The sequence below is a fragment of the Trichomycterus rosablanca genome, chromosome 16 (genome assembly GCF_030014385.1).
Source record: "Trichomycterus rosablanca isolate fTriRos1 chromosome 16, fTriRos1.hap1, whole genome shotgun sequence".
Lineage (NCBI taxonomy): Eukaryota > Metazoa > Chordata > Actinopteri > Siluriformes > Trichomycteridae > Trichomycterus > Trichomycterus rosablanca.
The window spans coordinates 15,842,556-15,859,812 of record NC_086003.1 but is presented as its reverse complement, the minus strand read 5'-3'; the positions used below and the strand labels follow the sequence as shown (position 1 = coordinate 15,859,812).

The 17,257-nt window shown below is 43.6% G+C and overlaps 1 protein-coding gene across 1 annotated transcript in view; it reads left to right on the top strand.

The window, feature by feature from the left end:
• Window positions 1-17,257, top strand: part of LOC134330943 (gamma-aminobutyric acid receptor subunit alpha-3-like) — a 285,511-nt gene that overhangs the window by 148,406 nt on the left and 119,848 nt on the right. Inside the window, exon 5 of the mRNA XM_063012234.1 lies at window positions 15,128-15,348. Within this exon, the coding sequence (XP_062868304.1) occupies window positions 15,128-15,348 (221 nt within the window). The remainder of the gene's footprint in view (window positions 1-15,127; window positions 15,349-17,257) is intronic.

Here is a 17,257-nt window from a genome sequence, read left to right as displayed (position 1 = left end):
CATTGCTGTTGACGAGCTCAAAGGTCATGCACATTTAACAGTGGTTTCAGGCTTTGCCCTATACTGACTGAGATTCCTCCAGATTCCTTAAATCTTTTTACAATAGCATGTACAATAGATGGTGAAAGACTAAATAATTTGCAATTTTTCATTGAGCATTGTTCTTTCTAAATTAACTGACAAGTCTCTCATGATATTTGGCATGAAGGTGTGAGCCAGGACCCATCCGCCACTCCTTTTATACCCAATCATGATTCCCTCACCTGTTACTATTCACATACTTATTGTGAAACGCTGTAACTTGAATATTCTATACTTTTCACTTCGTTTTGCCCCTGTTTCAACTTTTTTGGAGCATGTTCAAGCCATTACATTCTAAAAGTACTGTCATAATCACAAGTTGCCACAGCAGATCATTCTGGTCCTCATTGTGGTCCAGTTTGGCACAGTTTTTACACCGGACGTCCTATTTAACGCAGCCAAGCTTTTTTTTTTATCCAGGATTAGGACCGTAACTAAGAGCGCACTGACAAATGCACCTGCCAATGGCTAAGCCGTCGTGCCAGCACCACCCTCCCAAGACATGAACCAATCATGTCCGTGCGATGGCACTGCTGATATTCAAACCCTGAATCTCAGCAGTAGTGGGTTAGTGTCCTGTTAATACATTTTACCACTGTATAATCAAGGTTAAGGTTCATTTTTCAGTCCTTATTGCTGCTTTTTTATTATAACTATGCTGCTTTACATTGTTTTAAAATCATTCATGCTTTCCAAAAAGATACACTATGTTTAAAGAAAAATCTAACACTATATAATTTCATTTTCCAATGTGTTGTCATCATTTAATGGCCACAGTTATTCAGAATTCTGATCAAACTTGTGACCGAATTCACTTTCAATTTTGTTTGTTATAAGGAATCAAAACGCAGCTGCCAGCTAATCAGAAAGAAGACGTAAACATTGTGATTTGTATCACATAATTGTAGCAAATGTACCAGTCAGAGAATCCCACTATAAGAGGCTTGGCTGCACCTCTTTCCAGCCTCATTGCTGGGGAACGGTATGTATGTGTGAACACAGTACGCTTAGTGAACATCCAAAAGTATTTTAGATGAGTGACTTCTCTTCGGCACAATTTGTGCGCTACTTTGAACGCTATTCATTGTTGTTGTGTCAGTCTTGCACAGGCTGTGCCCTGCAGATAAGCTCTGTGATGCAGTCGACTTCACCGCTGGTAAGCTCAGAGAGTTCGCTTCATCCACTCTGACTGCACTGCCGAAAATATTCAAAGCCTCCTCAATTAGACACGAAGCCAGAGTGGTCATGCTTAACTAGCGTGGTCTTTCTGCTTAGATTTGCCGCGCTGCATTTTTCATCTGACGCAACATACGCTTTAAAAAAAGTTTCCTGTCCAGGGTCTAGTCCGTCTAATGCTAAGTTCAGACTACACGACTTTCAAAGTGGTCAGATGGCTGTACAGTTCACATCACATGACTTGATCTGTTGTAATTGGGAGTCTTTTAAGTGGTTGTGGCTTTCACACTACATGATTGATCGGTGATAGGGAGTCACACACTACACGATTATGGCCACAGGTGTATAAAACCAAGCACCTAGGCATGCAGACTGATTCTACAAACATTTGTGAAAGAACGGGTCGCTCTCAGGAGCTTAGTGAATTCCAGCGTGGTACCGTGATAGGATGCCACCTGTGCAACAAGTCCAGTCATGAAATTTCCTAGCTACTAAATATTCCACACTCAACTGTCAGTGGTATTATAACAAAGTGGAAGCGATCGGGAATGACAGCAACTCAGCCACGAAGTGTTAGGCCACTTAAAATGACAGAGCGGGGGCAGCGGATGCTGAGGCACATAGTGCGCAGAGGTCGCCAACTTTCTGCAGAGTCGATCGCTACAGACCTCCAAATTTCATGTAACCTTCAGATTAGCTCAAGAACAGTGTAGAGCTTCATGGAATGGGTTTCCATGGCCGAGCAGCTGCATCCAAGCCAAGAGCAATGAAAAGCGTCGGATGCAGTGGTGTAAAGCACGCCGCCACTGGACTCTAGAGCAGTGGCGACGTGTTCTCTGGAGTGACGAATCACGCTTCTCCGTTTGGCAATCCAATGGACACGTCTGGGTTTGGCAATTGCCAGGAGAACGGTACCTGTCTGACTGCATTGTGCCAAGTGTAAAGTGTGGTGGAGGGGGGATTATGGTGTGGGGTTGTTTTTCAGGAGTTGGGCTCGGCCACTTAGTTCCAGTGAAAGGAACTCTTAATGCTTCAGCGTACCAAGAGAATTTGGACAATTTCATGCTCCCAACTTTGTGGGAAAAGTTTGGGGATGGCCCCTTCCTGTTCCAACATGTCTGCTCACCAGTGCACAAAGCAAGGTCCATAAAGACACGGATGAGCAAGTTTGGTCCTGACCTCAACCTGATAGAACACCTTTGGGATGAATTAGAGCGGAGACTGTGAGCCAGGCCTTCTCGTCCAACATCAGTCTGACCTCACAAATGCGCTTCTGGAAGAATGGTCAAAAATTCCCATAAACACACTCGTAAACCTTGTGGAAAGCCTTCCCAGAAGAGTTGGAGCTGTTATAGCTGCGAAGGGGTGGGCTGACATCATATTAAACCCTATGGATTAAGAATGGGACGTCACTCAAGTTCATATGCGTGTGAAGGCAGACGAGCGAATACTTTTGGCAATATAGTGTATTTAGCATGCTAGATATTTTTCCTGAGTCTGTGAGTGATCTGCGAGCCGCTTGGATCTAGTTGTTGAACAGTTCACACATAGCGATCAAGAGGCAATGTCAGAGCCCCGAGCGAACGCCGATTTGCCTACGAGCTGGCACATCTAGCGGAGACCTGTCGGCGACCAAAAATCAGGGCAAAAATCGTGTAATGAGAACTAGGCATAAATCTGTTCATCCCTTGCTTGCCGCATAGCTGACCACCCTTCACATTGTTTGGTGCTGAGCCTGATGATAATAAGGCTCCACATTGCCATTCAGGGCTGAGCCTGACCAGGTTACATGCCGCTTGCCAGTGAACGGCACCCTCAGGCCTGGCTCCAGGGGTGGGTCCCTAGGAACTAGAGCAAGTTGAGCTTGTTTGGGCATCTTACAAGAAAGTCCCCTGATCAGCTCCCACTAGAGATGTTCCAGGCACTTTCGAGACTTTAGGGCAGACCCAGGACCCACTGGAGAGAAAATATCTTACAGTCGGCTTAAATACATTTGGGGATCCTCCAGGAGGAGATGTAATCTGTAAAGGTCGACCTTCTCAGCCATTTGCCACTGTGATCACCACCATGAAAAGCAGATGGAAACGGAACTGAACTAGAGTAAACATGTAAAGTCACAGAAAAAAAGCTCCATAAATCACGTCCCTAACACATTAAGTGAACACATGAAAGAATGAAATGGTAGAATGACAGTGACACTTTTTAATTAATTGTGTGACGCTACAGTGGACCAGACTACAGTTACAGCAGAACTGGGAATTCTGAATTGTTTGTGGAACGTTAAGCAATTCCTAAATTGCTAGCATATATAATTAAGAAAGGAGACTTCTGTGTTATATAGAGGATGGATATAAAAAAATAACATTAATAATTCTTTACATCACGCATGCCGCATAATTTATTGTTGTGAAATTGTCAACTATGTATAGAAGTTAATCTGCATAGTTAATCTAAAAAAAAAATCTGCTTTTTATTCTCTGACAACAAAACACATTTCATCAAAAGCAACGTGCATTTATGCAAACCTCAAACGCCCATGAGGAATTACACTTTAAAATGAAGTTCTGACGTGCTGTCTGACAGTCTTAAAAATCTCACTGGATCTAGATCTTTCTTTCTCCCTCCCATCTGCCTTCCTTCCTTTCCTTTCCTTTCCTTTCCTCCTACCCTCCCCCCCTCCCCCCCTCCCCATCAACCTTCCTTTCCTTCCTACCATCCTTCCTTTCCTTCCCTTCCCTTCCTATTCTTCCTTCCTTTTTTCCTTCCTTCCTTCCTTCCCTTCAGACTTCCTATTTATTTCTTCCTTCCTTTTTTCCTTCCTTCCCTTCCCTTCCTATTCTTCCTTCCTTTTTTCCTTCCTTCCTTCCTTCCCTTCAGACTTCCTATTTCTTTCTTCCTTCCTTTTTTCCTTCCTTCCCTTCCCTTCCTATTCTTCCTTCCTTTTTTCCTTCCTTCCTTCCTTCCCTTCAGACTTCCTATTTCTTTCTTCCTTCCTTTTTTCCTTCCTTCCCTTCAGCCTTCCTTCCTTCCTTTTGTCCTTCCTTTTTTCCTTTCTTCTTTCCTTCCTTCCTTCCTTCCTTCCTTTCCTTCCCTTCAGCCTTTCTTTTCTTCCTTTCTTCCTCCCTTCCTTCCTCTCTTCCTTCCTTCCCTCCTTTCCAATCAGCCTCCCTTCCTTCCTTCCTTTCCAATCAGCCTCCCTCCCTCCCTTCCTTCCTTCCTTCCTTCCTTTCTTCTTTCCCTTTCCTTCAGCCTTCCTTTTCTTCCTTCTTTCCTTTTTTCCTTCCTTCTTTCCTTCCTTCCTTCCTTCCTTCCTTCCTTCCTTCCTTCCCTCCTTTCCAATCAGCCTTCCTCCGTCCCTCCCTTCCTTCCTTCTTTCCTTCCTTCTTTCCTTCCTTCTTTCCTTCCTTCCTTCCTTCCTTCCTTTCTTCCTTCCTTTCTTCTTTCCCTTTCCTTCAGCCTTCCTTTTCTTCCTTCTTTCCTTTTTTCCTTCCTTCTTTCCTTCCTTCCTTCCCTCCTTTCCAATCAGCCTTCCTTCCTCCCTCCCTTCCTTCTTTCCTTCCCTTCAGCCTTTATTTTCTTCCTTTCTTCCTCCCTTCCTTCTTTCCTTCCTTCCTTCCTTCCTTCCCTCCTTTCCAATCAGCCTTCCTTCCTCCCTCCCTTCCTTCTTTCCTTCCCTTCAGCCTTTATTTTCTTCCTTTCTTCCTCCCTTCCTTCTTTCCTTCCTTCCTTCCTTCCCTCCTTTCCAATCAGCCTTCCTCCCTCCCTCCCTTCCTTCTTTCCTTCCCTTCAGCCTTTCTTTTCTTCCTCCCTTCTTTCCTTTCTCCCTTCCTTCCTTCCTTTGTTTCCTTCTTTTCAGCCTTTCTTTTCTTCCTTTCTTCCTCCCTTCCTTTCTTCCTTCCTTCCCTCCTTTCCAATCAGCCTTCCTTCCTCCCTTCCTCCCTCCCTTCCTTCCTTCCTTCCTTGTTTCCTTCCTTCTTTCCTTCCTTTCTTCCTTTCTTCCTTCCCTTTCCTTCAGCCTTTCTTTTCTTCCTTCCTTCCTTTTTTCCTTCCTTCTTTCCTTCCTTGTTTCCATCCTTCTTTTTTTCCTTCCTTCCTTTCCTTCCCTTCAGCCTTTCTTTTCTTCCTTCCTTTCTTCCTTCCTTCCTTTTTTCCTTCCTTCCTTCCTTCCTTCCTTCCTTCCTTCCCTTTTCTTCAGCCTTCCTTTTCTTCCTCCCTTCTTTCACTCCTTTCCTTCCTTCCTTCCTTCCTTCCTTTTTTCTCTTCTTCCTTTCTTTCTTCCTTCCTTCCTCCCACCCTACCTCCCCTACAAGTTTTTATTAATTATTAGTATAGTTGTTTCTATTGAATTATTATAGACATGATTGGCTGTGTCTTGTGGGGGGGGGGGGGGGGGGGGGGGGGGGGGGGGGGGGGGGGGGGGGGGGGTGGGTGCAGTGTTTGAGGAACTGCAATGGATTTGTGTGCCTGCCTTGTTTCCCATTGAACCCAGACCTCCCGCAGACAGGAATACCCTGGACAGGACGCCAGTCACTCACAAACACCTTTGGCCACCACAGTCCCAGACATACCCAAGCATGTCTGTGTAGCATGTGTCTTGCATCAACTCAGGCCTGTATTTTACATCGTCAGTACCATACGTGCCTATTTTTACTTCAGTGAGGACATAAAGTATACTTCTAATGTCACTATCTGTCTCGCGTGTGTTTAGCGGCATCAGTCCCTGCTTAGCGACTGCTAAATAGATACCAGAACTTTCCCCATATTGCAAGAACATCATGCTATGGCTCAATGCCCGGCACCAAGAAGTCAGTGGATTTTTTTGTCTTGTAGAGCTGAGGGATGAAATGGTGCCTGGAGCTGGCACAGAGCGTCTTGGTCTGCCAGGTCTGCATGCCCACACCAGTCAGTCTTAAGGAATTAGGTCAAAGCCCAGTTCTCCATCAAGGCAAAGGCTGAAGGAAAGCCCTGAGCAGACTTTGCTTTCCCCACCCATATGTCTAACGGTTTGCATTTTCTTTTAATTTAGCGTAACAATGTGCACAGCGCTCTCTGGGCTGCAGCAGCTGTCAGCCCAGTCTGCTAGGTCATGCTTGTACACTGAAGCAAATTATTTTTCATCTTTAAATTAATCCCACTTCGAGGCTTCACTCATTTTTCGGCTCTTACTTAAAGAGCAATAGCTGTTACGCTTTCCCGGTCAAAGTGAGCAGCTCAAGTCTTGTGGAAATGATTCTCTGGTGAAAGTGTGCTTGTGGTAAAATGTAACCGGGGGTACTTTAACAGAGCTCGGAAATATTAAGGGCTGAAGTGTTTACACACTGTCTGCCTTACAAAATCTCAACATTGCTGTACTGCTCACACTAGACATCAATCATCAGGTGTGCACACTGTGTGAAGTAAATGGCAACACAGTACATACGATCATAAAAGTATAGGGTTGTATGAAGAGCTCATTTTTGTAATTGAGTAGGAATAACAATAGCCTTTTCCAAGAAATGTTGTAAGGAAATGTATGTGATATAGAAAAGTATTATGGTATGATGGTGATGCCTAGGACCCTACTAAATTCAAAAGTGCTAAAGTGCTTAATTTCATGGACCTCGTTTTTAAAGAAAAGTGCCACATTTCACAGCAGCCATTGAATTACACTCATAAATTTAATGATAGAATGAATGGAAGCTACAATACACAGCACAGCCTACCTTAACGGTTGAATGTAAACCTAGAACATCCAGCTAACGGTGCAAGGCTCTGTTTCAAATACAAAAATACTCATCTGTGTTTTGACACCCCCTCTCTGTGTCCACAGAATTGGTTAGGAGTAGGGATGTCCCGATCTGATGTCAAAGATCGGAATCGGGGCCGATCAAGGCATTTTTTAACTGATCGGTATCGGCTTTACTAAGGCTGATCCTAATTCCGATCCTTTGTTTTACGTCAGCATGTCCGCTGTGTGGAAATACTTTAAATTGTAAAGTAGTAGCAGAGCTGCGTTCATTACTGTAGAATTTTACTGTTTATATGGTGTGTGAGTCAAGGATCACACCGGTTTACAAAACAATAACTTTTAATCCGAGAACATACAGCTTTTACGAGTTTACGTGTTACAAGACTGAACGACATCTCAGTATCAAGCACTCTGATTGGCTTAGTTATGTAACCGAGCGTCGTAGTGATGCTTAATAAAGAAATAAATGCACGGTATATTCACAAATTGTCGGGAGCATAACACTTTATTAACTTCTTCAGTTGCGGTACCGAATAGCGGACAGCTAGTCATCGCGTTAGCCAAGCATGCTATTCCAAGCACTATGGAAGCCCCAAAGGGTCAAAACACACTCACTTCGCATAGAAACTTCCATCAAACCATTGTCACAATACAACCACAGAAAAGTTTGTTACAGTTACAACACGGCAGGCAATTTTTTTCCTACAGCATTGCAGAGCTATTCAGTTGTACTGAGCTATTGTTCATGTCAACATGTACATTGGATTAATTTGAATAACTGTAATGTACTTGAAGTGTGCACTGTGTGAACAGTGTTATCTAGTTCTTATCTAGACAATATCCAGAAAATACAAATATTGGTTTGAGACTCGGTGTCAGATCGGGATCAAAATTAAAGATCGAGATCGGGATCGGGAACAAAAAAACGTGATCGGGACATCCCTAGTTAGGAGTTTTCCAGACTCATTTACCCGAGTCATGTTTTTAGCTGCTTTACACTTCGACACCTTGGACATTTTGACTAAACGATTGCTAACTGAATTGCCGTAGGATTGCTAGGACCACCTCATAGTGCAAATTAACTTTAACAAATGAATAATGTAGGGACTTATCGCTGTGTATAAAAATAAATATACAAGAAAATGTACAATTTGTCAGTAAACAGAGAACCTAGGTTAAATCATTTTGAGTTGAAATGAAAATCATGGACGGCGCGGTGGCTCGGTGGGTAGCACTGTCGCCTCACAGCAAGAAGGTCCTGGGTTCGATCCCCAGGCGGGGCGGTCCGGGTCCTTTCTGTGCGGAGTTTGCATGTTCTCCCCTGTGTCTGCGTGGGTTTCCTCCGGGAGCTCCAGTTTCCTCCCACAGTCCAAAAACATGCAGTCAGGTTAATTGGAGACACTGAATTGCTCTATAGGTGAATGTGTGTGTGTGTGTGTGTGTTCCCTGCGCCCATTGAAAAGCTGGGATAGGCTCCAGCAGAAAAACATCTAGTTCTAATTCAACCCTCAGCCTCAGTACTTGATGGAACATCCTTGATTACCTCTATTAAGTGAATTCTGTAAGTGCTAACAAGCTTCTGACAGCTCTATTGTGGAATCTTCACCTATTCACCTTGTGCAGTAGCTTCCAGCACATTGTAGTTTGATGGCTTTTGTGCTGCAACCACTGATCCATATGGCCAAACAGCTCCTCTTTTGATTCGTTCCTCCATAGCACTATGTCACAGAACTCTAAATTTCTTCTGCCTTACTTCTATTGAATGCCATGACTGACACATTTGTCCCAGTCTTCATCGGCGGCTCAGGTGCATGGGTCGTTTATATTAAACAACAGAAAATTTAGTTACCTGGCACCCCTAATTATTACAGCATAACTAAAAAGGAGAGCTTGCAGGTAATACAGTCATGAGGGCTTTCACAGGATGTCAGTGCCCACCTCTCCCACTGTCAATAAACCTGAGTGATCAGACAAGAGAGGCACAACGACAGCAACCCAACATCCCTAAACCCCCAAGCTCTGCGCCTTTGTCTGTAGTCAGGGGGGACAGTAACGGTCCTAGAGGGCAGAAACCAGGCAAAGCCAGAAACATCAGAGCACCAGACTGCCCAGACCTCCAGGATCAGAGCCATACATCCCTGGTTTGAAAGGACCAATCAAAAGCCTGAGTAAATAAACATGTTATCAATCTGGACTTGAAAATTGCGAAAATTAAATGAAAAGACTCCCTCATTTTATTTTCCTTGCTGGGTGGCTGGACAGTCTTTGGGAGGGTTGGGTCAGGAAGGGCATCCGGGGTAAAAAACTGTGGCAGATTAGATGTGCAGACCACAATGGTTAGCTGTGACGACCCCTAATACAGGAGCAGCCATAAAAAATAAAGAAACATTCACATTCAAATCTTAACCACCTGCTTGTAATATCACACTTACAGTGTATCACAAAAGTGAGTACACCCCTCACATTTCTGCAAATATTTTATTATATCTTTTCATGGGACAACACTATAGAAATAAAACTTGGATATAACTTAGAGTAGTCAGTGTACAGCTTGTATAGCAGTGTAGATTTACTGTCTTCTGAAAATAACTCAACACACAGCCATTAATGTCTAAATGGCTGGCAACATAAGTGAGTACACCCCACAGTGAACATGTCCAAATTGTGCCCAAAGTGTCAATATTTTGTGTGACCACCATTATTATCCAGCACTGCCTTAACCCTCCTGGGCATGGAATTCACCAGAGCTGCACAGGTTGCTACTGGAATCCTCTTCCACTCCTCCATGATGACATCACGGAGCTGGTGGATGTTAGACACCTTGAACTCCTCCACCTTCCACTTGAGGATGCGCCACAGGTGCTTAATTGGGTTTAGTCCATCACCTTTACCTTCAGCTTCCTCAGCAAGGCAGTTGTCATCTTGGAGGTTGTGTTTGGGGTCGTTATCCTGTTAGAAAACTGCCATGAGGCCCAGTTTTCGAAGGGAGGGGATCATGCTCTGTTTCTGAATGTCACAGTACATGTTGGAATTCATGTTTCCCTCAATGAACTGCAGCTCCCCAGTGCCAGCAACACTCATGCAGCCCAAGACCATGATGCTACCACCACCATGCTTGACTGTAGGCAAGATACAGTTGTCTTGGTACTTCTCACCAGGGCGCCGCCACACATGCTGGACACCATCTGAGCCAAACAAGTTTATCTTGGTCTCGTCAGACCACAGGGCATTCCAGTAATCCATGTTCTTGGACTGCTTGTCTTCAGCAAACTGTTTGCAGACTTTCTTGTGCGTCAGCTTCCTTCTGGGATGATGACCATGCAGACCGAGTTGATGCAGTGTGCGGCGTATGGTCTGAGCACTGACAGGCTGACCTCCCACGTCTTCAACCTCTGCAGCAATGCTGGCAGCACTCATGTGTCTATTTTTTAAAGCCAACCTCTGTATATGACGCCGAACACGTGGACTCAACTTCTTTGGTCGACCCTGGCGAAGCCTGTTCCGAGTGGAACCTGTCCTGGAAAACCGCTGTATGACCTTGGCCACCATGCTGTAGCTCAGTTTCAGGGTGTTAGCAATCTTCTTATAGCCCAGGCCATCTTTGTGGAGAGCAACAATTCTATTTCTCACATCCTCAGAGAGTTCTTTGCCATGAGGTGCCATGTTGAATATCCAGTGGCCAGTATGAGAGAATTGTACCCAAAACACCAAATTTAACAGCCCTGCTCCCCATTTACACCTGGGACCTTGACACATGACACCAGGGAGGGACAACGACACATTTGCACACAATTTGTTCACTGTGGGGTGTACTCACTTATGTTGCCAGCTATTTAGACATTAATGGCTGTGTGTTGAGTTATTTTCAGAAGACAGTAAATCTACACTGCTATACAAGCTGTACACTGACTACTCTAAGTTATATCCAAGTTTCATGTCTATAGTGTTGTCCCATGAAAAGATATTATGAAATATTTGCAGAAATGTGAGGGGTGTACTCACTTTTGTGATACACTGTACATGTATTTAGATTTTCATGGTGTTGTCGCTTGCTTTATGTTTGTGTCGATCTGAACTGTGCTTGTGAACGTTCTGAGCAGCTCAGAGGACTTGAGTCGAGCTTTGATTTGATGTTTGCTTAAAGCAAAGCCACACAGATTCCTTTGATAATTTGCTGTAAAAAATGTAAAAGAAAGTAACAGATTTGTATACACACACGCCGAGCACTTTTATTAGGTACACCTGTCTGGCACGTACATTCACAGGAAAATGTGCTTAGATTCATGGACCCCGGATTTTTAAAGAAAAGTGATACATTTTACAGCAGTTATTAAATTACACTCATAAATTAAATGGTAGAATAAATGGAAGCTACAATACACAGCACAGCCTACCTTTTTTTTAATGCATTTTCTCCCGTTTCTCCCTTTTAGTGCATCCAATTACCCGATTGCGTCATGCTTCCTCTCCACCAATGCCGATCCCCGCTCTGATTGAGGAGAACGAAGCTAACCCACGCCCCCTCCGACACGTGGGCAGCATGCCGTATGCATCTTATCACCTACACTTTCACGAGTGCAGTGCAGCTCAGCACTGTGTACGGAGAGACACACCCTGAGAGCACTCTTTTCTCATCTCTGTGCATCTGTTCATGTTGCCCGCTCAGCCTCAGCCGGCAGGCAGAGCTGAGATTCAATACGATGTATTCGAGATCCCAGCTCTGGTTCCAGCGTGTGTTTCTTAACGCTGCGCCACCTGAGCGGCCTAGCACAGCAAATGAATGTAAACCTAAAACCTTCAGCAATGGTGCAAGACTTCATGTCTCAAATACGAAGATACTCGTCCGTGTTTTGACCCCTCGCCCCCGTGTCCACAAAATTGGTTGGGAGTTTTCCAAACTCAGTTACACGAGTCGTGTTTTTAGCTGCTTTACACTTCGACATCTTGGACATTTTGACTAACCGATTGCTAACTGAATTGCCGTAGGATTGCTAGGTCCGGCTCATAGTGCACATTAACCAGTAAACGTGAGACACTTGAATGCTACGCGAATGAAAAATGGTAAATCGCTAAACACAAACCTTATTTTTTTTATTTTACAACATATTACATGGAAAAAGGCTTTTTTTCACGATCAGTGACGTGATTTTCACGGCCGTGAATTACGCAGGGCCTTACATATAGGACTATACTTTGTCTTTATGGACAATAGAGTGTTTGCCCTCCTCAGTTCCCTTTAACTGTCATTTCATAATGACATTTCAGACAATAGAAAAGTGTGTTTAATATATTTGTATATACCTTTTATGCCTTTATAGCATTACCTCTAATAAGTCAGGTTGTTACTGTAGGTACAATGTACTGTAGTTTATTTAACATCACTTAGATTAAACACAGATTTTTGCTTCAATAGGTTGAATTTAATGTACTTCAGTTAGTTATACCAGATTGATGATGATTTAAACTGAACTGGTTAAAATTAGTTTACTTGTCATGTGCATAAAGGGGTTGTGGTAGCAGTGATGTGCTAAATGCTGCAAATGTAAGTGAAATAATCATGACCAACATTTTAAATAAATGATAATGTTATATTTATCTACAGCTGATACATTTCCCTCATCAATAATAACAGATTTAAGTGATGCAGGCCTTCCGAGTCATGACCTTTTTGATTTGGTCTTATAGGTGCTAACAAACCTGAATTCAAATGTTCTGAAGAAATGCACCCTACTCACTAAAATATCAAACTTCACTGCACATTATGAATTGCAACTTCTTTCTACTTCTTGCTTGTTTTCTCTGATAACATCAGACGTTTATGGCATTTCTGATTTATAAGTCAATACAGGTTTACGCCAGTTGATTTTGAAATATCTTTTAAACAAATTGAAACTTTTGGAGCGTGACAAAAGCTTTATAACACTCAACTGTATTATTTTTTCCACCTGAATTCACCTGTGCATTATATTTGAACATTAAGCAGTAAATTAAAAAATGCCTGGCTTCATATGTGAAAGAAGAACAATAACTATCTGATATACAGCTGATGTCAGATGTTTTTGTGAACGCTTGTACAGAACATGTATGTCATGGCAGCCTCTGTTATAATAATGTAATGCAGTAGTAATAATTAATGTAATGGAACAAGAAATAAATAGGCACTCAGATGGTCCAGCGGTAAATGATGCTAGCCCACTACCTGTCTGTATACAGACATGATTGGCTATGTCTTGGGGGAATGGATTGGCGTCCTGTTCGAGGTGTGTTACGGCATTGCAATTCCAAAGATTCCAGGAAAGCTGGACCCAACGCAACCCTGACCAGCAGGGTAAAGCAGTGGTAAAGCATGAAAATGAAATGAAACCAGTAGTAATGACTGACCACAGCTGGTATCTTATGCTAAACGAAAATGCATCCAAATGGTCAGATTCAAAAAGCACTAGAAAACTAGTGGGTAGCACTGTTGCCTCATAGCAAGAAGGTCCTGGGTTCGATCCCCTAGCAGGGCGGTCCCGGTCCTTTCTGTGCGGAGTTTGCAAGTTCTCCCTGTGTCTGCGTGGATTTCCACCAGGAGCTCCGGTTTCCTCCCACAGTCCAAAAACATGCAGTCAGGTTTATTGGAGACACTGAATTGCCCAATAGGTAAATGTGTGTGTGTATGTGTGTGTATGTGTGTCTGCCCTGCGATGGACTAGCGCCCTGTCCAGGGTGTTACTGTGTGCCTTGCGCCCATTGAGAAGCTGGGATAGGCTCCAGCACCGCCGCGACCCTAATTGGATAAGCGGTTTAGACAGTGATTGAGTGTTTGTTTCTCTGCACTGAATGCTGGGATTGCCCTCACCGCTAAGGAGGCATCGGATGCTGCCTCATTATTCAGTCAGATTATTGCTTAGAATTAAGGTACCTTAGTAGGCAGCATTTTAGGGCATCTAAGAATTTAAACAGCCTGCTTCTTAGGAGTAAAATGCTGTCTGTGTAGAGAGCTCACTAGGTTTTCGGACAGACCCATTGTTATACTGTTATTATTGTAGTTGTTATTATGATTATTGTTATTATGTATGATGACAAATAAAAGGAGAGTTGCCATTGTAGTATATTGTATTATAGTTGTTATTACTGCCATTGAAAGTAGGTGTGGTAGTTTTGTTATTGTTGTTATTTTTATTTTACCTTTTGTGTAGCATGTTGGCGGCACGGTGGCTGGATGGGTAGCACTGTCGCCTCACAGCAAGAATCTCCTGGGTTTGATTCCCAGATGGAGCGGTTCAGGTCCTTTCTGTGTGGAGTTTGCAGGCTCTCCCTGTGTCTGTGTGGGTTTCCTCTGGGAGCTCCGGTTTCCTCCTACAGTTCAAAGACATTCAAGTGAGATGAATTGGAGATACAAAATTGTCCATGACTGTGTTTGACATTAAAAGACTTGAACTGATGAATCTTGTGTAACGAGTAACCACCTGTCCTGTCATGAATGTAACCAAAGTGTGTAAAACATGACGCTTAATCCTAAATCAAAGCAATGCTGTACAAGTGTAAATATTTGTCATGCCAATAAACCACTATTGCATTAAAAATTAAACTCCCAAGCCATAAGTATTGAAACCCAGAATAGTGGAGGTAAAACTTTGACTTCAAACTGCTTGACTTAGCACATTATGAACGTGTTGTGATTATTAATGACATTGATTTTAAGTGTAGTGCTGTTTTGTACTATTGATAATTCCTCCTTTGTGTATGACTCATATGCAGCGATGCAGATATGCAATCTGCTCCCAGTGACAGCCAAGAAAATGTGATCATACAAGTAAGAGTGCATTAAGGCTCCCACCGCAACAAAGCTGCTCATCTTCTTGATGTAGGAGAAAGCTACGATGAATTATTAAAATCCAGGATCAGTGAAGCATCTCAACCAATCAAGGCTAGACATTTTGGAGGACTGAGCTGAGCACCGAGGAGATCTGCTACTGACTCATGTTCTAAGATTGGACACGGGTTACTTGTGCTGCTCCAGGCTCTCTCACTCAAAAGCCATTAGATCAGATGAGTTGACAAACTCATCAAAAGTGAAGCAAGGTTTTTTTTTTCACACAGCACAGAATAAAGCTCTGACTCACTATTTATTTATTTTTTTCTTTCTGTCTCCTGTAGGAATACACGATTGATGTGTTCTTTCGGCAGAGCTGGCGGGATGAGAGGCTAAAGTTTGATGGGCCCATGCAGGTTCTTCCACTCAACAACCTGCTGGCCAGCAAGATCTGGACACCCGATACCTTTTTTCACAATGGGAAGAAGTCAGTGGCCCACAACATGACCACTCCTAATAAACTCCTTCGACTGGTGGACAACGGGACCCTGCTGTACACCATGAGGTGAGATCTAAGGACTAACTCTAAAAACCACCATTCCCTTGTCAGGCTCTGTATCAGGGATTCAAAAATATATCTAAACACGTCCACACCTCATGCTTGTGTGTCCCAAAAATGGACCACTCTTTCAACTAATTTCCAAGTATATGAACACAGTTGCCTCTATACATGTGTAGCTCAGTCTTGTCTCTATATTCTTCCACACTGTACTTTTAAAGCAGACCTTTTCTAGGGGTGTAGGCACCAGCACGTGGATTTCACATCACTGACACCTTATTTAATCATGATCAAATTTTCCTAACCTTTCCAATGCCATCACTTGCCCTGGTTGAACGTATTATACACGTCCTTCACACTATTGAAAGGTTCACACTATTTAGTCTTTAAAGGCTGCATATACACCGACCAGGCATAACAATTATGACCACTGTTAGTGGGTGGGTTATACTAGGCAGCAAGTGAACATTTTATCCTCAAAGTTGATGTGTTAGAAGCAGGAAAAATGGGCAAGCATAAGGATTTGAGCGAGTTTCACAAGGGCCAAATTGTGATGGCTAGATGACTGGGTCAGAGCATCTCCAAAACTGCAGCTCTTGTGGGGTGTTCCCGGTCTGCATCTATCAAAAGTGGTCCAAGGAAGGAGCAGTGAAAAAGTGGCGACAGGGTCATGGGCGGCCAAGGCTCATTGATGCTCGTGGGGAGCGAAGGCTGGCCCGTGTGGTCCGATCCAACAGACGAGCTACTGTAGCTCAAATTGCTGAAGAACTTAATGCTGGTTCTGATACAAAGGTGTCAGAATACACAGTGCATCACAGTTTGTTGCGACCGGGGCTGCACAGCAGATCAGTCAGGGTGACTATGCTGACTCCTGTCCACCCCCGAAAGAGCCAACAATTAGCACGTGAGCATCAGAACTGGACCACGGAGCAATGGAAGAAGGTGGCCTGGTCTGATGCCGGGTGCGTGTGCGTTGCTTACCTGGGGAACACATGGCACCAGGATGCACTATGGGAAGAAGGCAAGCCGGCGGAGGCAGTGTGATGCTTTGGGCAATGTTCTGCTGGGAAACCTTGGGTCCTGCCATCCATGTGGGTGTTACTTTGACACGTACCACCTACCTAAGCATTGTTGCAGACCATGTACACCCTTTCATGGAAACGATATTCCATGACGGCTTTGGCCTCTTTCAGCAGGATAATGCGCCCTGCCACAGGGCAAAAATGCTTCAGGAATGGTTTGAGGAGCACAACAATGAGTTTGAGGTGTTGACTTGGCCTCCAAATTCCCCAGATCTCAATCCAATCGAGGATCTGTGGGATGTGCTGGACAAACAAGTCCGATCCATGGAGGCCCCACCTCACAACTTACAGGAGTTAAAGGATCTGCTGCTAACATCTTGGTGACAGATACCACAGCACACCTTCAGCGGTCTAGTGAAGTCCATGCCTTGACGGGACAGGGCTGTTTTGGCAGCAAAAGGGGGACCAACACAATATTAGGAAGGAGATCATAATGTTATCATTTCTTATGAGCATTAGATGGTCATGCTTTCTTGTACATGTTTATGAATAAGAGATTAGTAATTGGATAGTATAACGTTACAGTGTGGCGGTAATCTGTTCATTGTGATAATCCTTATTTGGGACCGTACAGCATGCAACTATTCTGCCTCTAGTGCTGAAAGAGAAGACAAATAATAACAATCAGGGTTTATGGTACATTAATATCATATCCTACTAACCTCTGTTAAAAAAACTTGACCAGTTGTGTTGTGTTTGAGAGGAATTATTTATTTTCTTTTTTTTTAAACATGGGTGGTTAAGTAGGTCTCAGATAGAGCTGGACGCCTCTGGCCTATCCTGAGCACTGAAGAATAAAGAGTGCTTGAAGAATTATTTGAGGAATTCAGTTG